Source organism: Trichosurus vulpecula, chromosome 2 (genome assembly GCF_011100635.1).
Source record: "Trichosurus vulpecula isolate mTriVul1 chromosome 2, mTriVul1.pri, whole genome shotgun sequence".
NCBI lineage: Eukaryota > Metazoa > Chordata > Mammalia > Diprotodontia > Phalangeridae > Trichosurus > Trichosurus vulpecula.
The window spans coordinates 257,991,109-258,018,207 of NC_050574.1; the positions used below are offsets into that span (position 1 = coordinate 257,991,109).

Consider the following 27,099-nt stretch of genomic DNA (forward strand, 5'->3'; position numbering starts at 1 on the left):
ATTTGATAAGTATTTGCTGAGTTGAATCGAAAAATAACACGGAATAAAAGATCTTACATTACATGTGTGTGTCACCACACATGTTTTCATTTTCTTTCCAATCTTCCCTACGAGCTTTTGACCTTGACCATGTTAAGAGAGAAGATTTTATTGATTTGGGAATGGAACCATTTGATCATCCTAGATATCTTCCGACAAAACAGAAATGAGGTTTGTGAACACAGAGCAAGTCACATTCACTAAATCTGATGCATTCATTTGTGGATGGTTTGGTAAATATGTTCAACCCTTTTTATATATGTATACTGTACATTATCATTTAGAATGAGGGTAGTGTGATGCTCATGGAACAGTGGATACTCAATGAATGTTGCTGACTGACCACTAAGTACTTTTCCACAAACAAATTCATCATCTCTACCTTATACTTTGTTAAAAATCAGAGGGGTCACATGTAAACCATTTCTCCATATTTGTTTTCATCATTCTTAATGATATCATTTCTTGAAAATAACGTGCATTTTTTACCTCACAAACTTTCTCCAATGTTGACATCCAAGATGTTGCAAGATGGCAGTTCTGAAGAACAACCCAGGTTCCTTCCTTGACTGCTTTCTCTATCATTTTCATAGCAATGGGCCCTTGGCCTTGACCAAGAGATAAGGAGCTGAGTTTGGATCCCCCATATCCCTGCATACAATACATATTACAGAAGTTACTGAGATTAGAATATATACTTCTACTCAATGTATATGTTTTATCAATCATAAAAGAATATTAATCAGATTTAATTATGTGTCATTTCCAAGGACTGGGGAACACTGCATAATCCTTTGAAAACTTCCTGTCTCATGGAGATCAGTATTTGATTTAAGGACTCCAAGTACTAGATGAAGTCAGTCAATTCATGGAAGAACTACTTCATGTAGTAATTCTGAATATAAAGAGAGATTTCTTGGGAAGAGAGATAGTATGGTAATGTTGGACTTAAAGTCAGGAAGACCTGAATTCAAATCCTGCCTAAGACACTTACTGTGTGACCCTGGGCCAAGTTCATTGAACCTTTCTTAGCTTCTATTTCCTTTGCTGTAAAATGGGAAGTAATAAAAGCACTTACCTCATAGAGTTGTTATATGAGGATGACAGAAGAGAACATATGCAAAGCAAACATTATTATTTTTATTTTATATAGCTTTTGATGCCTAAAAGCAGTGATGTTTTGTTGTTTTGTCCTTCATTCTCAAAGAGTGCCATGACATCAGGGAGGTGATGCCATGAAATGCAAGTGAATTGGATTTAAGTGAGGGAGGGCTGTGTAAAGTCACCAGACTCACTTTCTCCTTACAGTCATCTGGGTCCAGTGACCACATATAGATCAGAACAACTAGAGATGGCTCAGGATGCAGTGGGGGTCTTTGGCCTTGGCCTTTTCAAACTACGATCTTTAAAAGGTCTCAGTCTGACTGAGGCAAGGCCCATTCAGTGATTAAGGCTTAATAAGGAGTGGTGATAACGAATGGGGAAAAGAAAAACAATAAAGGAGATATTTTGATTTGAAGGAAGAGATGAAAAAGGACTGATTATTACATAATTATGACCTAATTAAGAAAATTAATTTTTCATTTTCAAAATAGAATAGAATTTTTATATCCTAGAAAGTAAATATTTCTAATATCTAGTTCTTTTTATCCTTTGTTGAAGAAAATAAAGTAGAAAAATCAGAAAATAGTGTTAATATCATAAGGTGAAATATAACTTTAGTGGAAGTTACCAATTCAACAAATGAAATATTTCATTATACAAATTTATGTCTAACAGGGAATATCCATAATGTATTACGATGATGGATATTTAATGTTACCACCATTTTTCGGTTTTTATTCTGATGCTTTCTTTCTTAAACAAATTCCTGACTCCAAATACAATGCTCTTTCTACTATAACACACTATTTTTAAGAATGTAAGAATTCTGTGCTATTCTAAGACATTTTAAAAACTACAAATTGTGTTGTATATCATAGCTATTTTTTACAAAACAAGGAGAAATTTAAATTCTTCCCAAAGGGAGAATAGGAAAGATTAAATTCAACTACTGTTTAGCTCATCTTCTCATTCAGGTATGCATGACAAGAAATTATGCAGCAAGTTCTTTATGATTTTGAAGAAATATGACTTTTACTGCTTGGCTTTCCCCTAAATTAGCCAGTCCCCTGACTATGTTTAATTTGTTGCTGACGTGATAAGTCAAAAAAGGTGTAGACCTTGACTTTCATTGGTAGAGTTTCCTCACCTAGGAATTACCAACGAAATTACAGGCCTGGTCCCTATCCTTAATTTTTCCTATACAAAAAGAAAATAGAAAGGGGTAGATCCCATCCTTTACATTCCCCACTAAGCCAAGGGCAAGAAGAATGGGAAAGAAAGGTGCTTAGTTTTCAGAGAGAATTGTATCCTCTGCCACAGATCATGCATATGTAGAGTATCACAGACATGTGGAAGCTATGAAACACACTTCCAGGTTAGGGGCTAGCAAGCCACAGACTTACCACTCTGACATTTCTAGTAGTATTCTTACAGTAGATGTTCAGGCTCCATTAGCCCTAGACCTCCAACCCTTTTAGGGTTTGAGCCATGCATACATGACTAAGATTTAGATTTCAAACAAACCTTTTTCTTTCTTTCTTTTTTTAACCATCCATTTTTACATCTTTTTTATTTGGAAATGTTCATATCGATGCAAAGAAATTAGATTTTAGAGACACAAGATATCCATTTATTACAAAACAAGAGACCTGGAAATTATTTACACGATGAAACGAGATTTCAGAACTTCACTGGAACGGACAACTTTCATGAGACCACTTCATGAGTGATTTCAGTCCATGTATTTCCCCCAGAATGTCACTATCTCTAAATAAGAAATAGTCCTTGTCTTGTATAACTACTTTGGTTCCAACATATTCTGGAAGAAGAACTTTATCTCCAACTTTCACACTAACTGGTTGAATTTCTCCACTCTTTCCTTTAGATCCTGATCCAACAGCTACTGCCGTTGCATGTAATACTTTTCCTTGAGATTTTTCTGGAAGCATACCTCCTTTAGTAACAGTCTCAGCAGCACTCCTTTCAACCAAAACTCGGTCCAAGAGGGGAAGAAACTTTCCAAAAGCTTGCCCTGCCATAGCTCCCACAGTATCCCGCAGCTGTTCCTCAAGCTCAGTCCGTCCCCTCCGTCCCTCCCGTGGCGCTGGTAGACTCGCAACCCCGTCCGTGAAACACGTGAACGTCGTAAGAGGAAGACTAGCTGCCGCGCTGGCGTGCCCCCACCCCCATCTTGTCCAAACCTTTGGTGCGTCGAGGCGGGGAGGGGGGAGAAGCCTCTATGCGGGCTGCCCTTCGTCCTTCAGGCCGCTACTCAGACCCACCCACGGGAAGGGGAAACCGGAGAAGATCTTTCTGGGTTTTTCAAACTTTTTCTTAATTAGGAAAAACAACATCCGACATAACACCTGTCTTTTTTAGGATTACCTGATCATCAGCAAATTTGAGAAGGGCTGCCATAGGATCAGAACCAGGAGAGAGCACAAAAATCAGTGGTGCACAGCAGTTACTATCTCCAAATGCCTTGGACAAATCGAACGGTGGTGGTTCAATAAAAGGACGGCCCAAGTGGTTAATTATAAATTCTTGTACCATTGGAATAATCTTTAAAAAAGCAAAGAATAGACCTTTAAAAATTAAATTTGTTAAGGTAAGTACTTCAGAGAATGGGGATGCTAAAAACCAAAAATCTGTTTTAGAATAACACAGAACTGTAGTCATCTTATTCCTTAATTATTCAGAGTAACTTTTCATAATATTTTTATTTTTATAACTACATTTTATATACTGAGTATGTATGAAGAGTATATTTAAGGTAGTTGATTACCAAAAAATTTGCTCCTACCCAGCCACCTACCAGTTCTTCTTGCTGGCTGCCCTGGTCCTGCTCACCCAGACTCTTCAAAATTCATCAGACCTTCAGAACCCAAACCCTAAGCCCTGGGGCAGTTAATTTGCTCAACTGTAGGATTCCCAATTTATGACTGAGCTGTCTTGATTAGAAACAATGAGTGAAGACTTACTAAGCCCACTATATCTATGGTTGCCCCCAAACCAAGTTTCACTTCCCATCCATCTAGCTGTCCCCTTGGAGTCATTTTGCTATCTGCTCTGCTGAAGTGCTTACCCCATCCCCTACTTTTCACTTTCTCTCTCTCAAAGTACAGTGAGCAAAACAAAAGTACCACTCCCGGAAAGAGATTATAAATTCACCACTCTATAGATCAACTCACCAATCCTAAGATTCCTCCAACCAAAACACTCCCAGGGTTACCATTCCCTTTTATATATTGTCTCCACCATTTGTAAGGAAGCTCCTTGAAACAGGGGCTGTAGCACTTTTTATACTTATACTTCTAGGCTTAGCACAGTGTGTAGAATATAGTAAGTACTTCATACATTTTTATTCATCCTTTGCATTTAGTCAAGATTACTATAGTTTGAAACTATTAATGTATTATCTGTTGAGTAATAATGGACATAATTAATATAGAAGTCTTTAAGGATTTATAATCTATATCAAACTATTCATAAAGAACTTGATAGTTGTCTTCTAGAAATTAAAAAAAATGTTTATAAAAGTATACGTTGCACTCTAACAAGATATAAAAATATATACCTTAAAAATATATTTTCATTACACATTCAACCCATATATAAGAGACTGGGTTACTATAATTATAGGCAATAATTCTCCAAGGATTACAGAGGAGTAGGGGAATTAGGCATCTTCCCTGATTCACAATTCACACATGGTGGGAAAATTTGTTTCTCTTCCTATAGATTCCCAGTGTTGGAAGGGAGCTGAAAGGTCATTTAGTTCAATGGTGTCAAACACAAATAGAAACAGGGGCCACTGAACTGGCTGGCCCTATATTGACTTGGAAAACTACATATTAACATTATCTGTGGTCTATTGTATTTTATCTATTTTGTTAAATATTTCCCAAATACACTTTAATCTGGTTTGGGCAGCACTCAGGAGTGTTGAGCCTGGTATTTAATACCTCGGATTTAGTTTATCCTGTGCTTGAAAGAGAATATCTTCTACAAAATCTTGATAGTTTGTCTTCCATCATATCCTTGAAGACTTGTAGGGACAAAGAACTTAATACTTCCTAAGATAGCTCATTCCAGTTCTAGATGATGTCTTCCTGCCCATTTATAAGTGATCAGAAAGAAGGGTTTGGTTTTGTTTTGGTTTTTGCCCTTGTAGCTTTAGATGGTACTTTCTTGAACTACTTGGAAAGGGAAGGGGTAACTATCCATTAACTAAGGTTCCAAAATAAATTAGTATAAAAATTGCCTAGATTAAAAAAAACTGTTATAGTTCGGAGCAAGAGAGTAACATTCAAATGGTATAGAATGAGGTGAGAAAAGAAATTAAAGCCACAAGGAAAAAAAGTGGATTAAAGAAAAAAGTAAGTAGTAAAGAACAAGAAAATTTTGGTATTAATTAGTTTATAAGGCACCACAGGGCACTGAAAAGTGAATACTAAGCATCCAACTTTACCAGTCTTGGGATTTGTTCAGCATAGGGAGCTACTGTAGAGGTAAAAAAAAAAAAAACCTCCCTCTACCAATACAATTGATATCCAATTTAGGAATCATAGCTTCACTGTTGGGATTCTGGTTATGCTGCTGTTTTACCACACTGTATTACACAAAACGGTTCATCACTCCTTGCAATTCTTCTGTGACTCACAACTTGGGCAAAATTTAAGATTCCTATTTAATACTGTCAGACAAAATAAAAATAAACTGCCTACCACACCAGGCATCAGTGATGAGCCCATGATATGTGATTTGCTCTCCCGTCTCATCATTTCTGCTCATGACTAGAACACTGAAACTGGTAAGTGTCCTTGATGGGCTTCATGCCCTAGGTGAGCCAATATCACAGAAGACTACATAAACAGAGTGCCTCTGATTATAGTCCAAGAGCTTTACCTTAGATGCTAAGATGTAAATAGTTGACAACATAATATTATCCAGTATTTACTAAATACACTCTATGGGGCAACATACTCTGCTAGATATTACGCTAACTTTTCTTTACAGAAATGTACATTTCTTTTTCACTTATGGATAGTTTTCAAAGTTTCCTTCAGGAACATTTATGCCAACTACTGTAGTTATGTACTCTCTGGAAAGACAGTATTACTTAGTGACTGCTACCCCATTCATTAAACATTTATTGAGGGCCTGTTGTGCACTAGGAGCTCTGTTAGGTGGTAAGAAATGGGAATGGAAGGATACAGGGAAGATTTATCCTCCAGCTTCATAGAGCTTACACCAATGCAGATTTATTATTGTAAAAGTTTATACTTTTACCAGGTTTCCATGGAAAAGTAATCAAATAAATGTGAGCGTAGATAAGTCAACTTATCCTCTAGGTTCTAGTTAGTATTTTAAGAAAAAAGATTACAACTTGGTTTATAGGTAGAAAGTACTTCTTATTATGACTCTTCTCAAAGGAAGAAAATAAAAGAGTTTTTTTCCTATCACAGTTATCAATCTACTTACTCTAATTTCGCACAGAATTTAAGTAGAAGACAGAAAAGCTAATTAAGGCTTCTATCCATGTTGCTCCTATCCTCAACTGTATTATATGGCTAATTAAAAGCAATAAAAATTATTTCTAGGTGACTGCATAAACATTGTTTAATCCCTGCCTTAGAAAAAGGATAAAGAATCACACTTTACTACCTGTGATTTTGTTTGTTTGTTTTTGTCAGTGGGTACGCTTCTGCACTTCTGCATGGCTGAATGTGGTGGCCAAGATTATGACTTAATTTAGGTAGATGTATGAATGTGAATGAGAATTTTCACAGCCTGGCCTTTTAAGAGAAATTGCAAACGTATTCCTGAAAACGTAAGTGGTAGAAGATCACCTTTGCTTTGTTTCTGAGTTATGCAATGATGTGGTTGTATTATTTTGGTCACTGACACCAGTTGGGGTAACAAGAATGCAAGGAATATTTTGCAAGTACTCCGAATGGATGGCTACTTCCATTTAAATATGGAGTTGCATTCAGCAAAGCCTCCAAAAGTAGGCATTTTGCATATATCAAGCAATACCATTCCTCTGCTGTAATGGAGTAAATTGCTGCCATCTAGGAACATGAAAATGTGATCACCTTTGGGTTCAGAGGGAAAAGAAATACTTTCCAATTTTTTAAACCGATCTTTAGGGTTAAATAAGGTTGCTTGAAGAAAACCCATTTACCTAAGAGAGGCAGGTGGAGTGGTGAAGGAACTGGACCCAGAGTCAGTCAGAGTTGACTTCAGTTCTGACCTCGGACATTTACTAGTTGTATGACCCTGGGTAAATAACTTAACCGCTATTTGCCTCATTTGTAAAGTAGAGATAATGATAGTACCTATTTCCCAGGTAGGGAAGGATCAAATTGATCCTTGTGAGGATCAAAGGATATAATAATTGTAAAGTGCTTGGCACAGTGCCTGGCACATAGGAAGCACTATATAAATGTTAGCTCTTATTATTGTTGTGGTGGTTAGGAAGTCTTGAGTTTAAATCTCGACCCTTACTAGCTACATGACCCCAGATAAGTCATTGTTTATCTCATTTCCTTCAGCTGCACAATGGGGATAATAATATAATTTACTTCCTAGGGTTGCTGTGAGAATCAAACATGCTGTCATTTGTAAAATGTAATGCTTATATTGCAATACAAAGAGAGAAATATAAAACTATATATATATATATGTATATATATATATATATCTCACATCAAATGAGATGTGTATAAGGCACAATAATATATTTGTAGCACAGTGCCTGGCACATAACAGGTATTTAATAAATGCATGTTTCCATTCTTCCTTTATACTCCTAAGGATTATAAATATTTAAAAAGTGTCTAAATCATAATAACCACAACAACTACTAACATTTATATAATGCTTACCATATGCAATGAGTTCTTGTTCAGGCAGGAAGAGGGGAGGCATTTAGGTGGGAAGAGGTGATTTCATGGGGAATACTTGGTTTTGTCACTGCTCCCTTCCCCCATTTTCCCCAAGGATCACAAGTATATTACATAGAGGATGGCATTGGAAAGCTGTCCAGATACAAGCAGGGACATCTAAATAATATGTATTAAGTGAAAATTGATTGAAGGATCTGGGAGCATTTAGCATAGAGAAGACTTAGAGGGGGCATAATGGCTATCTTCAAATATTTGAAAGGCTTTCATGTGGAAGAAGTATCAGACTTGTTCTGTCTGATCTCAGAGAGCAAAATTAGGAAAGATAGGTGGAAGTTGTAAGGAAGGATCGGTTTGATATATGGAAAAAAATTTCCTACTGTTTAGAGCTATCTAAAAGTGAAATGGCTGCCATGAGAAGTAGAGGGTTCACCCTTATTGGAGGCCTTCAAGGAAAGGCTGGATGACCCTTATCAAGTGTGTTGTAGTGGGAATTCTTTTCAAGTAAGGGTTAGATGAGATGATCATTTAAATCTCTTCTAACTCTATGAGTATGAGTGACTTCTCCAAGGACAGAATGTTATAAGTAGTATATAATTTATAGCCTGATTTCTGCTTCTGAATAAAAAGAGAGAATATCATCATTCACCTTTAAAATCAATCCCAGTTTCAAAATGAAGTCTTTAAAGTTTAAATGTCCCTGTGTGTGGACTTTGCAAGGAACTAACTTTTCTTCATTGTCTTCGAAGTGATGATGCTTTTTGCAAAAGCATATGGATTGTTAGCGTGTGGTTCTGCCTGGTATTTTAAAATCATAAATAACATCTCTTTTGTAGATGCTTAAGGCTGACTTCATCCACTATCCAAATGCAAACTTACCAGATGTGCCAAGTGTTTCTTATGCTTGGTAGAGCAGAAGACCATCATCTAAATGATGATCTCTGGTAAGCATGTAATATTGATGTCTTAAAGAGTAATCACAGAATAGTTTAATTGTCATACTACTCATGTCAAAATGTAACACAAACCTGGCTGCATAACGTGTAAATACTTCTGGCTGAATTGTTAATGACAAATTCCCCATTGACTGCTGTGGGGTATGTCACATTTTGAGTGTAATAAAACCTGTACTGTGATTCACGCTGGCTTAATTGACATTAGTTAGTGAATTGATATGAAGATTCATGCAATATTGTGGAATTTTGAAGCATAGTTTTGAGAAAATTCTTATTTTTCTTACTGAGGAAATGGTGAACTTAAAGGGCACTTTCCACTCACTGCATGTTGAAGACTAGAACATTCCAGAAGTCCCAGTACTTGGTGGTTTTTGACTACAGAAATTTTTTTTGATGATCTGACAATGGAAGAATATCATAATCTGGAAATGGATCAATTGATGAATTTCTTGGTATGTATTAGTATAGCGTGGATCTCTAGTGTAGGGAAGACTCAGGGAAAACAAACAAATAATTTCTACAGGCAATAAATTTTATAAATTTGCTATTTAACAAGGGAGGAACTGTAAATAAAAACTTTCTCATATTTTGAGGTAATTGACTTTCTTCATGTTTTAGTCACTATGCAATTATGTGGCTTAAGAAAGTGAGTTTCTCAAAACCTTAATTTATCATTAGAAAATGGAACCCCTAATAGAAATAAAAGTAATCTTATGAAAGATGATTCAGAGAAAGCATAAGATGATTCCATGGTTTGGAAACGAACTCTTGGGTAAAAGAATGATTCTCCCTTCATACATTAAAGTTCTGTGATTATGTTGGCATAGGTAGACCTTTCATCCATGTAGATCACCTCTCTGTGACCTAACATAAAGTCTCCTCAATATGACCCAGCAGTAAACCTGTTGAGGTATTTCTGAACTTAGCTAGGCTCTTCCTCTGACAACAAGAGCCCATCACTGGCTTTTAAATGTGTAAGATAAAAGAGAGGAAGGTGATTAGCTGAGAACAGGAAAATATCAATACAAATTAAGTGGACTAGATATGAGAGAAATGTCTGATAGGGTTTTTAAATGGCTGGAAGGCATTTGAGATGTCTTAGGTGTGTCTTAAATTCAGTCTTCCTTACCTTTTGAAAAGTCTTGGTTTGTAGTACTCCAAACACATTCTCCACCCATTTTTTTTTTTAAAGCATGGTTACAAAAATCATTATTTTATTGTCATTCATTAATTGTTTATGAAGTACCTAATATAAGCAAAGCCTCATCTTTTATTTGAAACACGGTGGGCTATATAGTTGTTTAAAGCCCTGAAAATGCTTAACTAGCTTCTTCTTTTCAAAGAATTTAATTGGGTAAGGATCTGTAAAATACTTGGGAGGAGAAATATCTGAAACAAGATAACATCTCATTAAAACGCCTTCTTGGTAAAAATTAGTATATACCAGAATGAGAAGTGATTTTATTTTCTAATATTTTGCATTAGACAGGCATGTAGTCATCTTAGTATATAACAATTCTTGTCTAGCATACAAAATTGTGAAGATTAACACTTCTTTCAAAAAGATGTGAATTGAATCCCTGGGGTACTGCTATCCTTGGGTGATATTTATTTTAAAAGTTAGCACATTCCTCTGTAGTTAGGATAGCGCTAAATAATAAATAATAGGCTGTGGAAGGCCAGCCCAAAATACAAGACCAGATATATAAACACTTATGTCAAATAATTCAAATAATTCACTAAGTGAGCCAGCATTACAACTACTGAGCAAGATCAGAGCAGTGACAAGGACCAAAATTAAATTGTAGAAATGTTGAGAAAAGACTGAGTAAAAGCCAGAGGAAAACAGTAGTTTGTAGTTTCAAGTTGTGAAATGAAATCCTATCGCATAAAATCTATTCTGGCTAGTTTCAGGGTTAACATAACTTTAATGAACCAACTTTTTCATATGCTTACACTTTTCACATATAATCTGTTTTTGTGGGTAAAGCACTTATTGTTGGGAAATAAAGCCTTGGATGGCATGTGGGAAAGAGGTACCTTCATTTCAAAGCTCAGATTCACATTTACCTTGTCAGGTCTCAGACAGCGAATAATAAGCATCCTCTGAAAGTCATTTACTTTTTCTTGCCATGATTCAGGGAAGGACTCATGGTGTGGCGCCTATAAAAATAGAGGAATCAAGTTAATTCAAATCTAATTACATAAACCTTTTGTAAACACTAATAAAGGATCAAAGATTTGAAGGTGGAAGGAACCTTCGAGGTCCAACCCCACATTTTACAGATGAAGAAATAAGGGCCAGAGGTGAAATAAAGTGTCCGAGGATACACACACATAATTAATCACAGAGACAGAAACTGTGATTTTAAAGCCAACATCCTTTTCACTGTGCCAAGCTAATTCCGTATTAAAAGCATATTGAATTTCCTTTCCTAAATTGGAAATTTGACATGAATAAACCTCTAGTTTGTACAATAACCAGTTAAGAGTTTAGATGAAATTGTGAATCTAATTTTTTAAGATGTATCATGTGATTCCTAAACACAAGTCGCTGTATTAGGTATTAAGTCTATAAGGAAAAAAAAACCAAACCAACCAACCTAAAATAGCCAATCCTGGTATCAAGAAGGGCAGATAAAACACTTATGTTTTATCTTGTATGTATTATATATTATACAAGGAAGGGCCATAGAGGCAGGAAGGTTAGCTTTGGAACCAAAAAGCTTGGGTTTAAATACTGTCTCACTGTGCGGCCTTTGTAAGCCCTGTTTCCTCATATGCAAAAGTGTTATAAAATTAATTATACCATGCACTTCACAGGGTTGCAGCAAGGAAAGTGCTTAGCAAACCACAAGGTAGATCTCAGCACACAGACCTCACCCCACTAATAATGACATTGGTCTCCCAGAGTAAATTTCCCCACTCTGGATAACTTGGTGAAATCCACTCCCCGATTATCTAGGCTAACCCTCAGAAACCAGACTTATAGTCTCACCAGGCCCTGACATAGTTTGTGTTCTACTAACACTACAAGGTCTCCTCCACATCCCAATGAGGCATCAGAGGGGTCCAGAAGTAGAAAGTTTAAGTGAATGTATATCAGATCTTAAGTGACCACATCACAGGCTAGTGGTGACAGGGATCAGAAAGCCATGTAGAAACAGGAATGAGTTCAGTGACATGAATCTAAGAAGGGTAGGTTTTGGTACATGATATGACATACACTTGCTAATTTCTAAAAGAGCATTTTCTTCCTATACAAAATTCAATTTTCTATATTCTGAAAACATTAAAACTCAAAGTTTTTGTCTAATTTTGTTACTTACACACCTAAGTGCCACATAAAAATTATGCTGGAACTAACTTTCTTCCAAATTATAGTATTTCAGGAAATTTGTTATCTTGTATCCTGTATTTAAAAAGATGTTTAATCATGTCACATCTTAACGTGACAAATCTTTTTATTAGTCATCGTTGTTTGTCCTTCATGCTCAAAGAGGACCAGAATGCCATCACAATGTCAGGGTCAATGTACGGTGTATCCAGCTGTGACTGATCATACCAATACAAGCTGGGGAGCTCTGCCACTGATTGGGCACAAATAGTCCATATGACCATTGGGGAGGGAGATATCTTGACATTTACACATCTCATGTTTTGTTTTGGTTTTTTTTTTGAGCTACCACAATTGTTCTTTGTTCACAGAGCACAGTGCCTTCTTTGATACGTGCCATGCTGGATGGTTCTGTGCCAGTGTCTCCCATGTTTCACAATCAATTCCAAAGTTCTTCATGGAGACCTTGAGAATATCTTTGTTTCACTTCTTCTGATCACCATGTGAGTGCCTGCCTTGTTCTCCATAAAATAGTCTTTTAGGCAAACATACATTTGACATTTGGAAAACATGGACTGGCCATCTTGGAGTTGTACTCTCTGTAGCAGAATTGGAATGCTTGGCAGTTCAGCTCAAAAAAGGACCTCAGTGTCCAGTACCTTCTTTTGCCAGGTGATCTTCAGAATCTTCTTAAGACAATTCAAATGGAAGGGATTTAATTTTCTGGCATGGTACTGGTATGTTGTCCAGGTTTCACAGGCATACGACAATGAGGTCAGCACAATGGCTCTGTAGATCTTCAGTTTAGAAGGCAGTCTAATACCTCTTCTCTCTCACACATTCTTTTGGAGTCTTCCGAATGCTGAGTTAGCTCTGGTAATGTATGTGTCAACCTCATCACCTATGTGGACATCCCTGGAAAGTATGCTGCCAAGGTTAAGTGAACTTATCCACAGCATTCAAAATTCTTCCATTTACTATAACCAATGGTTCCACTTATGGATGGTGTGGTGCTGGTTGGTGGAGAACCTCTGTTTTCTTGGTGTTAATTGTTAGGCCAAAATTAGCACAAGCAACAGAGAAATTGATAAATTGAATTGAAGAATACTTCATGGCATCTCAGCCTCAGAAGCTGCACTGAGTGCATAATCATGTGAAAACAAAAAGTCACACACCAACTTTCCCTCCAATTTAGTCTTGGCTTGTAGCCTTTTCAAATTAAATAATTTACTGTCAGTTCAATACTTGACCTTGATGCCATTTTCATCCTCATTGAAGTGTCTGACAACATCACTGAAAATATCATGCTAAAATAAAAGGCATGAGAGTAAGCAGTCAGCCCTGTTTCACCACATTGGTGACTGGAAAAGCATCCATTATCCAGAATCCATGCAAGTAGGCCATCATGAAACTGGCATACGATACTGATGAACTTCTCCAGGCGACCAAATTTCACCACGGTCTCCCATAGACCCTTGCACTGATTAGATCGATGAACATCGTTTACATACCTGTGTTCCGCTCCTGGCATTTCTCCTGGAGTTGTCAGGCACCGTTGCTTGGCCTCTTCTGAAGCCACACGGACTCTTGGGCAGGTGACCATCTTTCAAGTGAAGGATCAGCCTATTAAGGAGGACTCTGGCAAGAATCTTGCCAGCAATGACTAAGAGAGAGACCCCCTGCTCCGCTGTGGTTGTCACAGGACAACCTATTTCCTTTTCCGTTATATAGACGGACAACGGATGTATCTTTAATCTCCTGGGGGATAACCTCTTCTTGCCATATAACCTAGAAGATTTCCATCAACTTTTGTATGTGCAGTGGACCCCTTTTCTTTGTAGATCTCTGCTGGAATGGAATCAGCACCAGGCACTTTGCCACACAAGAGAAGCCTAATAACATTCAAAACCTCTTCTTCAGGTGGAAATTCAGCTAGAGAGGGATTAGTTTCAAATTGAGGTAAACGGTCAATGTCTTCAGCATGAATTATAACACTATGGAAGTGTTCAGCCCATCTCTTTAGGATCATGTCCTTATCACTAATCAATGTGGCTCTGTCAGCATGTATTGTTAATGTATTGTTAATACAATGGGAAGATCTTCCCATCCATTAATAGGCCCATGTGACTTGTCTGAGTCACATGAGCCTGTGGTGGGAGGAGCTTCTGAACAGGTGGAGCAGGAAGGGTGGAGCAGAGCTGGGAGGAAGTGAGACAGAGCTGTCAGAGCTGGGAGAGTGGGAGAGAGAAACACTGAGCAGCAGCTAGCATGAGTGAGAGCCAGGGAGCGATTTTGCTTGAGGACATTCATTTGTGGGAAAGCCCTAACAGAGAGAAGGCTTGGGGATGTTGGTGCCCCCTACATTGCTAATGTGTATAAACTTCTTTGTTGCTATGATGGATTTGGCTTTCTGGTGTTTGAATAAATGTCTTGGTTCTGCCTTCAGTGGAGAGAATCTGTTATATTTTGCAATTCAGAACTATGCCCGCATATTCATAGTCACAGTAGGCGCCGTGTGTATCACATTGGCTTGGTGCTACACTGTACTGAGTAGTTGAGATGCACCATAGGTCTTGGGCCCAGAAACAGCCTTTGGGGCATCATAAAAGCACTTTGGATTGTTACGATCAGCATGAAACATCTGCCTTCTTATTGAGCCAAGAATGCTGCATTTCTCTAAGCTTCGCTTGTATTTAATTTTTGATGGAGTTAAATGCTGCCTTTTTAGAGATGGATGAACTATTCTCCTATTAGACCCTATAGAGTTCTCATTTTTCATTTAGTAACTTCTGAATTTCCTCATCATTTTCATCAAATCAATCCTAATGTCTGTAAGTATTCTGATCCAAGCAAGTAAATGTGGTGCTGTACACCAAATCTTTGAAAGCTACCCATTCCTTTTCTGCTCCACTGTACCAATAGTATGTTGGCTCAGCTTTCCCTCCAAGTCAATTAGTCACTTGCAAGTGAAAAGTTTGTCAGATACCTATAACTGTGTGTGTGTGTATGTATATGTACATATGTAAATGTATGTGTGTGTATCTATATATATAGATACACACACACACACACATACATAGACATATGAATGAGAAAGTTTAAAGTTTTCATAGTTTTTGTCAATTCAACAATAGTGTTTCCATAGAATATTCAACCTAGGAAAATATCTTTACCTTTATATTTCAAAACATAAATTAATGTTAAAAATTCTAAATTTAGTGACAATTTGTAGGCAACACATAGTATAACAATGATAGAATAAACTAAAGTTTTATTTTAATACTTATCTAGCATATTTACTTGTTTTATTTAAAGATTAAGACTAGAAGATAAGCATTCTCTTTTTTCCACATTAAAACCATACAATAAGAAAAAGTTTCATGAAACAATTTTTGATACATACCAAACTATCATATACTTTTTTCCATCCATCTTTCAGTGATATAAACTCCTTACGAATGCCTTTGAAGTCTGGTAATTCATCTAATCGACATATTTCATCCCAAGATTTCTGGGGAAGCCATATACAAGGGTTGGAGAAAGGATTGTCCAGACCAATGCCACCAGTTAGCAGAAACCTCCAGTCATCTTCATTAACCTTGAGTGAAATCACACAGAAGGAAGAAGTAAAAAACTAGACAACCTGCTTGTACTTTAGTCAACTTATAGATTTAGCTACCTTAAATTTTAAAGGGTAAATGTTCAGACTTTTAATCAGTCAATTTGCAAGTGTTTATTAAGTACCTATTAGGTGGCAGTGATGGGGTGACAATTACTTTTTCAGTTTAAAGACTTATGAGATTCAGAATCTGAGCTAGTGCTCAGAGATCACTTAGTCCAACTTTTACTTGAATATCTGCAGTTTGATTCTTACGGAGGACTTTGCAGATTTCGCTATTATTTAAATGGAAGAGGGCTAAACCCTTCTGTTAATGTAAATCTTTGGCATCAAGATCAGAATTCCTCTGCCATCACTGGGGCCTTTAAGGAAGCTCCAAATTCAGCAGTAGAATCTGATTATGTTGGAAGTGTTAAAATGAAATGAACGTTCAAGTACTTATTACAAGTTCCACCCCTCCTTAGCTAGTCATTTTAAGTGGTCCTCAGAATAATATTTTAGATGTATGTTTCACAAACATACGAATGATGTATTCAATGATTAGAATAGGAGCGTCAGAATAGTAATTCAGCCCCTAACCTGGAGAGACACCTATGAGTTCTAGAATTTCTAGCAGAATTTTTAGCACTACTCAGCACCGTTTGAAAAGATCCCTTGCTATTTTATTTTCTTAAAAGCCCTAAACTTTATTTATAGTTTTAAAATTACTCATTGCCCCTGTTGAATTATTCTTAAGAAACAGGATTGTAAAAGACATGGAAAAAATTAAGATCTTTCTAATTACAAATTTATTCATCGTACAGGCAAAGGCCATCATTGGGTTCCAGGACTATAAGACACAAAAATAAGCCATGTTTAAAAAGAGCCTGGTTGAGGAATGTGTATGAAAAGCTGTCTTTTAAAAATCACCTCAGACTTTAAATGAACACATTTAAATTGGTCAATTTTCCTTCTAATTATTAAAACCAATAGAGAGAGAACTCCATTTTCAAATAGTGCTAAGTAGTGCTAAAATTCCACTATATCAAACCCAAACTATTCTATTCGGCTACTGAAATGCTTCAAATGTTTAAACATGTACGTAGTCTATTTGGTATACACATATTGAGACAATATACTAAAATACAGAGTTGGTATATCTTTATAGGTTACTTTATTTTAACTTAATATTAAAAATATATAGTTCTAACACTGTTCTCTGTCCACAACATATTTTTCACTTCTGTGAAATCAAAGTGTCTTGTTATAATGAGCTGCATTAAATATACTCAGCATTATTTATGGGTAAAATTTTTCTGTTTTGTGGATGTCATTATGAATCAATACCTTAATAACAATGTAAGTTTTCATACATCAGTGCCTTATGAAAATTTTCAAAAGGTACTGACCAAATTTTCATGTATCAGGAGATTCGTATTTAGACAAAAGGAAAAGAGCAGCTTATCCTTTTCAAAGAGTGAACGACAGACATTCACATATAACGAATAAGTAAAGTGATCCTGAAGAATTTGTAGCCTGTGAAGAAATAAAAAAATTAAAAATTAATATCACTTTAAAGCCCATGCAATTAAGAAAACCTATTACAAACCAGTTAGACCTTCGTTGTTCTAATAAACTTTCTGGTCAATTACCCAAAAAACAATCAAGGATCCTCATTAGCCATGTGAACCAATTTGAGAGCAAAACAGTATAGAAACATTTCAGTGGAATTACATTTTACTGTTGACTGATTTTTTTTAAAGCTACCCATCTTCCTTTTAGGAAAAAAAAATCATTGCACATGTTATACTAATTTGTTGCCTTGTGGCCTAGCTCTGTTTTTTTGAGATACATTTCAGTTTAGTTTTTCTGTTAATTTCCCATAAGTTTATATTTTGGATATAAAGGCATTTTTTTACCAGTTGTTTATATGTGAAGAAAATTTAAAGCACTATTTCTTATTTAATAACATAGATAAGAGATCAGTGTCTTACTTTGGATATGAAATTAGTAAAAGAAAGCTTGAAGAAATCACAGAACAATGATAGACAACATTAATAAGGACAATCTAAGCAAAGCATCAGGACAACTAATAATCACACTATCATCAACTCTTTTTGAATAAAAGTCTCTCCTTGGAGTTAGGAAGACCTGGGTTCAAGTTGTGTCTCTGATTTGTTGCAGTTTATGTGGCCATGAGCAAGTCGCTCAACCTCTCCGTGTCCCTGAAAGCTTTAGGGGTGGGAGTTTCCATACTATGAGTTCCCTACAGTTTCTCAAAACTATTTAGTAGTATAACCAACTCTTTGATTATTTATAGACTGATTTGCTCATACACGGATTGTCCAAGACCTACTTTTTGATGTCTTTGCCTGCTTTTTACCATTAGCCAGCAGCATTTCAACAGGAAAAGCACATTCATTGAATTAGTCGATTTTTTTTTCTACTTAGCAACTCTGATAAAAAGTTTGCTGGCAAAGCCACCGAAAACAATAGCTAAAATGTCTAAATTCTCTGCAGATTTAAATTACTCATTCTGCTGATTCCCAGACTGACAGGGAAGGCTTTCTCTCTCTCGGAAAGTGACACACAAATAGCTGGGGTGCATAGACATCTATGGGTGAATAGGACAAAGTAACGTACTTTCACTGTTTAGGTAGACTGATTGATTGGGAACCTAAACAAAGACTCTAAGTGATAATCGGGGTGTTAATATCTGTTAGAAAAGAAGAACCAGAAGTGTACACACACATACACACATATACATACACACACACATATATAAACATACACACATATACATACATTCCTGGTGCTTCTTTTACATATGTGTCTATAGAAATATTTACTATATTTATATCATATTGTATATAATGTATCATATATTATATTTAATAGACATATGTTATATGTTATACCTAGCACATATAATTTATTTCATACATTTGCTTAAAGACTTTGTGGCAGAACACATCGGGGAAAAGACCAAGACACCATTAATAGCTAATGGAATCATAGAGGTAGTTGAGACCCTGCAGAAAAAGCAACTCACTTCTATCTGAGGTCTCTAGTTTCCAGAAGCCAAAAGCCCTTAGCCCTGCATTAAAGGAGGCCCATGCAAAATCTAGTATCCTGGGAAAGTCCAACAGACATCTCAGGGAACTAAAGATGGCAAATCTCACCAAAGAAGCAAAGAGAGAGACTGATGAGAAGTGCAAATATAACCGAAGTAAAAAAGTCTAACAGAAGCAAAAAGTAATAACTTTAAGAAAAACTTCATTTCTATACAAGCAAAGCATTGATCTTGATGACAGGGTTCACAGAAACACCCATAGGTCTACCAGAAGAATATAAGTCAAGAAACCTGAAGACCATAAAGCAAAAATTAATATAAGAAAACTGCCTAGAACTTTAGAACATGGGGGAAAAAGTACCAATAAAATTGGCAAAGCCCCCCTCCCCACTAGAGAAGGCTAGTGAAACTGAAGGTAGTAGTGCTCGAATTTGAATCACAAGTTCTTAGTTCATAACAAAATCACTAAATCATGTTTTCTTTGCAATTAAAAAATTTGCAAATGTGAAGGTAGACAATTTTTTTGGTCTTGTTTTGCTCTAGTCTATATCCTTGAATCAGGAGGAAAATATAATTACATTAATCTCTACAGTATATGGCAGGCCATGGCCTTATAGGAATTCTCTGGAGCAATTTTTGGCATGTTAATGGAAAACCCTTTCTTACTACTCCATAGGATTTAGAAAGAGAAGTATTCCAATGGGAAATAATGTTTTCTGCTTCTAAAAAATAATGTCCAAATTTTGGCAAAAAAAGTTTTACTTCCAGAAAAAGTCCTCTCGGTATTTACAAAGGAAATGTGTTTATATTTCAATTGAGATTAAATTACTTGAGGTGGTTGAAATAGTGCTTTTTTTATCCATGGGAAACATGACAAGTTAGTAATTTCCCCAAAGGGTCACAAACATTTTGGTGTGATTCTGAAATAGCATTTCATAGCCAATTTAAGTTGATAAGCAAAAATAGTAGTAAGAGTCAGTCCATAAACACTTATTAAGTGCCTACTATATACCAGGCACTGAGAAAAATGTTGGGGATACAAAAAAGGCAAAAAGATAGTACCTACCTTCAAGGAGCTCACAGTCTAACAGTGGAGACAACAAGCAAATAGATATGTATAAAGAATCTATGTACGTGAAAAATAGGAACAAATTTTAAAAAAGGAAGGCACTAGAATTAAGAAGGTACTAATAATTCCTGTGTTAAGACGGATTTTAGTTGAAAGCCAATTCGGAAGAGATGAGGAGAGCATTCCAGGCATGGGAGACAGCTAGAGAAGATGCCAGGAGGTAAAAGATGGAATGCCATATTTAAGGAACAGAAAGGAGGCCACTGTCATTGGATCCAAGAGTGCATGGTGCAGAGTAAAGGCAGAATGGGGCTAAGAATTCAGAAGACCAAACACAGAATTGTGTATTTGATCCAGGAGACAGTAGGGATCCACTCAAGTTCGCGGAGGAGGGGGAATGACATAGTCAGATCTCCGCTTTAAGAAAATTGCTTTGGTAGCTGGAGGATGGATTAAGGTGTGGAGACACTTGAGACCCATCAGCAGGCTATTGAAATAGTCCAGGCATGAGGTAATAAGGGCCTGCACTAGAGTGGTGACAGTGTCAGAGAAGAGAAAGGGATGTATTTTAGAAATGTTGCAAAAGTGACTTTGATAACCACAGATTAGAAGGGGGGCAGGGAGAGGAAGGAAGGGAAGATGTGAGATAATGAACAGTCAAGGATGACATCTAAATTGTGAGCCTGAGGCCTAGGAAGATAATTGCCTTTGAAAGCAATAGGGAGTTGGGGGGGTGGTGTGCGGAATATCTACTGGACATGTAGGTTGAGAAACCATTGGAGATTGGAGGTAAGCAGAGAAGTGTGGCAGGATAGGTTGATTTGAGAATTATTAGCATGGAGATGGTAATCAAATCCATGGCAGTTTATGAAGTCACCAAATGAAGTAAGATTGAGGGAGAAGAGTAGAGGGCCCAGGAACAAACCCCATGGGATACCGACATTTAGAGGTCATGACCTGGATGAGGACCCAGCAAAGGACACTGAGGAGTGGTCAGATGGGTCAGAGGAGAACCAGGAGAATGTGGCATTCTGAAAATCTAGAAAGAAGATTTGACAATTAAGAGATCACTGCCAACTTTGGAGAGAGCAGTTTTAGTGGAATCATGAAGTTGGAAGCTAGAGAGTATGGACTTAAGAAAGTGAGAAGAGAGTAAGTGAAGGCACTTATTGTAGATGGTTTTTTCAAGGAGTTTAGTCACAAAATGCAGCTGAAGGGTTGATAGGAGTAGGTCCACATTTTAATGTGGGACAGGGGTGACGGAGATAGTGGTAGAAGGCACTTGAGTGATATGAGGGAGTGGGGAAAAGAGGGAGTTCATTATGAATGACTTCTTTTTCAATAAAATAAAAGGCAAAGTTCTCAAGCAAGAGGTGGGGCTAGGGGGAGCCATATGAGGTTTTAGGCATGAAAAGGTTTGGAAGGGTTGTGGAGAGTTGGGATAGCGAGTTGACAAGGAAGGTGTAGAAGGATTGCCCATTTGAGCTAGGTGGCACAGTGGGCTGGGTGCCAGGCCTGGAATCAGGAAGACATCTTCCTGAGCTCAAATCTGGTCTCAGATATTTATGGGCTATGTGACCCTGGGCAAGCCACTTAACCCTGTTTGCCTCAGTTTCCTCATCTGTAAAATGAGCTGGAGAAAGAAATGGTAAACCATTCCAGTATTTCTACCAAGAAAACCCTAAATAAGGTCATGAAGAGTCAGACATGAATGAGAAATGACTGAACAACAATAACAACATAAATTTGTAGTGGGCCCAGTCAGAACTCAACATATGCAAACAACACTCATAATCTTTCCCCCAGACCCTCCCCATTTCCTAACTGCCTATTACTGGCAAGGGCAATACCATATTCCTAGGCCCTCAGGCTCATCATCTTGGACTCTCATGATCTCTATTCTTCCCCCCCTAACCCCCAGCCAATCTATGGCCAATGCCTGTCAAAGTCACCTTTGCAACATCTCTAAAATATATCCCCTTCTCTTCTCTGACACCATAATTACTCTAGTGCAGGCCTTTATCACCCCATGGCTGGTCTATTGCAAAAGTCTGCTGGTGGGAACAGCTAGGTAGCAGGGGAAGGCAGGGAGGGCGGCTAGGTGGTTCAGTGAATAGAATGTGGGGCCAGAAGTCAGGAAGACTCAGCTTCTTGAGTTCAAATCAGTCTGGCTTCAGACACTTAAAATAACCATGTGACTTTAGGCAAGTCACTTAACTCTGCCTCAGTTTCCTCTTTTGTAAAATGAGCTGGAGAAGGAAATGACAAACTGCTCCAGCACCTTTGCCAAGAAAACTCCAGATGACAATGAAAAGGGTTAGACACAACTGAAACGACTGAACAACAGTCAGACTGGTTGCGTGCTTTTCTCCTCCCGCATCGAGCAGTGTGTGTATAGGAGCAAAGGCAGAGGATGGGAGTGATCAACGAGGCTAAAGCTCAGCAGGCCATAATTGGTGACATCAGAAGAAGCCAGGGACTCAAAAGGACAGTGTGGAGTTGAACTGTTCACCAAGGAGTCAAGAGGAGGAAAGGAGAAAAAAGTGGCTAGTGCAGGGAAGACAGCTGAGAGAAAACTGGGAGGTCAAGGGATTAGAGGTCCTGGCATGGATGAAGAGGTCTGGTAAGGGAAGGCAGAAGGAAGGTGGAGTACCAACAGTTTATAGTCAGATAAGGGGACTTCGGAATTCTTGATAGCGGAGACATTACATTTATGGCTGATAGCAAGATAAACGGAATGACCATCTTTGTGTATGGCTGATGTGGGGTGGAAGACAGGTCGTAAGAAGTGAGTAGGTTGAGGAATTGAGTTGGTTAGGATGTTTGAGAGATAGTCAACATGTACGATCAAGCCCCCTAGTATGAGGACAGGAGTTGGGGAAGAGAGAAAATTGTGTGAGAGAGATTGATAACTCAAAGCCCCTAGATGAGGTAGAATAAATTTGTGAGCCAAGGAACTGGGGACTACTTTGAAAGCTCAACCTTTCTTCATGATGGGCAGAGGAGTATTTTGGAACTAACTTCTAAAATATATGTCCAAATGATATGGCGCTTTCTTAGCAGCGTTTAATGCCACTCTGAAGAGCAAGTAATAGAGAACGTAGCTTATTGTGATCCTTCTCTTGGCCCAACTGAGCACACACATCAGTGGCACAAATGATATCATCCCTTCCCCTTTGACTAACATGCCCTTCAATTTATAAGTCTGATGATTTTACAGGGTGAGATTCCCCTAAATCAATCACCCATCTTACATGCACTGACCTCAGCCTAGCTTGTCCGGCATCCCCATCTTCCCTCTTTATTGCATATATATTAATTCCCACAACAACTGTGGAAGGTAATTGGCCATTTCCTTCTCCAGTTCATTTTACAGATGAGGAAACTGAGGCAAACAGAGTTAAGTGACTTGCATGGGGTCACCCAGCTAGTAAGTGTTTGAAACCAGATTTGAACTCAGGAAGAGGAGTCTTCCTGATTCTGGGCCCAGCACTATCCACCTCACCATCTAGTTGCCCCAACTGTGGAATAGGTGCCATTATTAAAATCATCTGCTCCATTTCAAAGATGGGGACAGTGAGGCTCAGAAAATATAAGTAACTTGTCCAAAGTCACATAACTAGCAAATGCCTGAGGTGAGAACAGAAGTCCCACGCCCTATGTACTACATCATACTAACTATCATTACACAGAGAAGACTTAAGAAATGGTTGTTCAATTAAACTGAGCAGCTCCCCAGGGGACAGAATGAAGAGATACTGGTGGAAGGTTTAGAGTTTGAGAGAAGCAGATTTCAGCTTGAGTTGAGGTAAAAGTGGAATAGGCAGCCTTGGTAGGTTCTCCCTCCCTGGAGGTTGCAGGGAGACTCAGGGACTCAGACGTCACAGCAGATGATTTCTGTGCAATCACTGGTCATACTATATGTTCCTTGGGCCCCTTCCAGCAATGTGAGCCTGTTTTCAGAGGTGCTCAAAGTATTCAACACACCCTCTTTCAGGGCTATTTGTATTCTAAGAAAAAACTTCTTGAGATGAAATGAAAATTTAAAAGACTCACTCTCACTGTGGATAGGCTGTTCTTGTGCCCCACAAATCAAACAATGAAACCTACTGTTTACTTGGCTTACCTGTAATGACTGTTAACCTATTAAGAGATTGCAGAGCCCTTACTGGTCAAGTACATTACAGTAATCTTTTGGCAGAATAGAAATCTGGTTAAAGGAAAAGCATCATCTGATTAATAACGAAGCCTAATTAATTCCCAGTTCAGTAACATGTCTGATCAGTTTACTATATGAAGGTATCTCTACCCCCACTGAGTTTTTGAAGGGATATTCTCTATTTTCTGATAGGGCTAAGTACAAGTTTATTTCTTTTTTTGTCCTCTAAAAAAGGTCTCAATACATTTTTTAGGGGAGCTGTGATGCGGATGAGCATCTTCTCTCAAATTTCTCATCATAGAGTTGCCTGGGTTAAGTGACTTACCCACCATCACCTAGATGTAGACAGTATGAGTCAGAGGTAGGGAATCAGATCAAAAACCTAGAGCTCAAAGGGTCCTCAGAAGGTATCTAGTTCAACTTCTTCATTTTACAGATGAAGAAATAGAAACTTAGGGATGTTAAATGACTTGCCCAAGGTCACATAAGCATCAGAGATGGAATTTGAATCCAGGTCTTCTGGTTCAAAAGCCAGTGCCTTTTCTACTATACCACTTGAACCCAAGTGTTCCTGGTTTTCCAGGTTCTCTACCTACTAAGTCACACTGCTCTTTACTCTATAGGATAACTAAATCTTTCAACTGGCTAGCATCTATTGACTGGTTGTTAAAGACAAGCAGATTAGTAATGAAGTTTGTGTTGACACCTCTGTTCTTGACCTACAGGTTTATCTAGCTGATAATTTTCCTAAATGAGAACGAGTGAAAAAACATTGAGTCTGGCAAAATAGCAAATTGTTCTCACTGTACATACTTCTTTTCTGAAGGCTAATTTTGAACCCTTGGACATACTAATGTCCTAATTAATTAGGAATTAATTAAATTAATTATAATTAATTAAATCCCCTCATTAATTAATGACTTGGGAACATTAGTATTAAAAATGTTCTGATTGTTAATGGATATTATTTAAAGACTTTAGCTACTGGAAAGTTAGTTCAATTTCTAATTTTGAACCAGATCTCACATTGAGTCAGAATGAAATGTTAAATTTTGTTGTTGATATTAAAATTTTAGATACTATGTAGCAATTCTAACGGAGACATTATTTTTGTTGGATGAATTCTAATTTCATCTTCAAGGTAGAGTACTAGCCAGAAATCACAAAACAAAAAGCAGATAGCTAATTTTAAAATGGGAAAATGTCTTAATGGTTTTGTCTGAAGAAAGATGATAAGCCTTTGACTATGATGACAGAGGGAAAGCAGATTAATTCTCTTAATTCTACCAAACACATAATTTTTTACTTCTAAAAATCCTGGCTTATTGCTGTTGATTTTTCCTTTTTTTAAAATTTTATTTTTAATTTATGGAAGAAAACACACATTTTCATAATATAGTACAATAAAAAAGATGGTTGTACACTATTGATCAGAGAAATGCAAATTAAAAGAACTCTGAGGTAACACCTTACATCTATCAGAGTGGCTAATATGACAAAAAAGGAAAATGTTGGAGGTTGGAGGGGATATGAGAAAACTGGGACACTAATGCACCATTGGTGGAGTTGTCAACTGATTCAACCATTCTGGATAGCAATTTGGAACTATGCCCAAAAGGCTATAAAACTGTGCATACCCTTTGATCGCAATACCACAGCAACACGAGACCAATAGGTCTATATCCCAAAGACATCCAAAAAAGGGGAAAAGGATCTATTTGTACAAAAGTACTTATAGCAGCTCTTTTTGTGGTATCTAAGAAATGGAAATTAAAGGGATGCCCATCAATTGGGGAATGGCTAAACAAGCTAGGGTATAAGGTTGTAATGGAATATTACTGTGGTATAAGAAATGACAAGCAGGATGATTTCAGAAAAATCTGGAAAGACTTACATGAACTGAGGCATAGTGAAGTGAAAAGAACCAGGTGAAAGTTGTACACAATAAAAACAATATTGTTCAATGGAGAACTGTGAGTGACTTAGCTATTCTCAGCAATACAATCATCCAAGACAATTCCAAAGGACTAATTTTGAAGCATACCGTCTGCCTCCAGAGAAAGAACTGATATTGATTGAATACAGACTGAAGAATGCTATTTTCACTTTCTATTATTTTTTCTTTTATTTGAGTCTTGTGCAAAATGACTAACATGGAAATGTTTTACATAATTGCACATGTATAATCTATATCTGATTGCTTACCATCTTAGGGAAGGGAGAGGGCAAGGAGGGAGGGAGAGATGATTGAATTTGGAACTCAAAACTTTAAATAAAATTGTTTAAAAAATTTTAGGGAAAATGTAACAGAAATATTTAACAGAAAATAAGAATAAGATACAAAAAATCTAATTAAAAAAAGATGATTGTACATAAAACTACAAATCCATTATGCACACACAGCCTGCCATTTCTTTCCAATATACAACAAAATTATCATGTAATTTTTCTTCCCTCCTCCCTCCCACCCTAGAGATGGCTACCATCAGACACAAATAGGTATATGTATGTATGAGTGTGTGTGCATATTATATATATGTATGTATGTAAAGATTATTCTATTCTTCACTTTACTAAAGTAGAAACAAGGAAGGCCTAGGGACTTTTTCTTTTTAAAAGCCCAGTTTTCTTTTTCCTAGTTTTGCTATTAGTACTTGTTAAGTCATAAGATTGTCAGAAGCATGTACAATATAGGATAATCTAAAGGAATTGTTAATATTCTCAAACAAAAAGCATGAACTTTTGAGCCCCATATCCATTATTACATTTCTTCTCTGAAGATTCTGTTATTCCTTCAACATTTTCAAACAGGGGAAATGAATTGACTTAGATGAAAGGGAAGGTTTATCAACACTG

At 37.2% G+C, this 27,099-nt stretch overlaps 2 protein-coding genes across 2 annotated transcripts in view; both read right to left on the bottom strand.

The window, feature by feature from the left end:
* Positions 1-27,099, bottom strand: part of DNAH7 (dynein axonemal heavy chain 7) — a 312,783-nt gene that overhangs the window by 63,355 nt on the left and 222,329 nt on the right. Inside the window, exons 51-55 of the mRNA XM_036744029.1 lie at positions 17,352-17,478; positions 15,748-15,942; positions 11,078-11,170; positions 3,529-3,705; positions 529-690 (exon numbers count right to left, since the gene is read on the bottom strand). Of these exons, the coding sequence (XP_036599924.1) occupies positions 529-690; positions 3,529-3,705; positions 11,078-11,170; positions 15,748-15,942; positions 17,352-17,478 (754 nt within the window). The remainder of the gene's footprint in view (positions 1-528; positions 691-3,528; positions 3,706-11,077; positions 11,171-15,747; positions 15,943-17,351; positions 17,479-27,099) is intronic.
* On the bottom strand, positions 2,832-3,182 carry LOC118840059 (10 kDa heat shock protein, mitochondrial-like). The gene has a single exon (XM_036747568.1). The coding sequence runs from the start codon at positions 3,180-3,182 to the stop codon at positions 2,832-2,834; it is 351 nt and encodes a 116-aa protein (XP_036603463.1).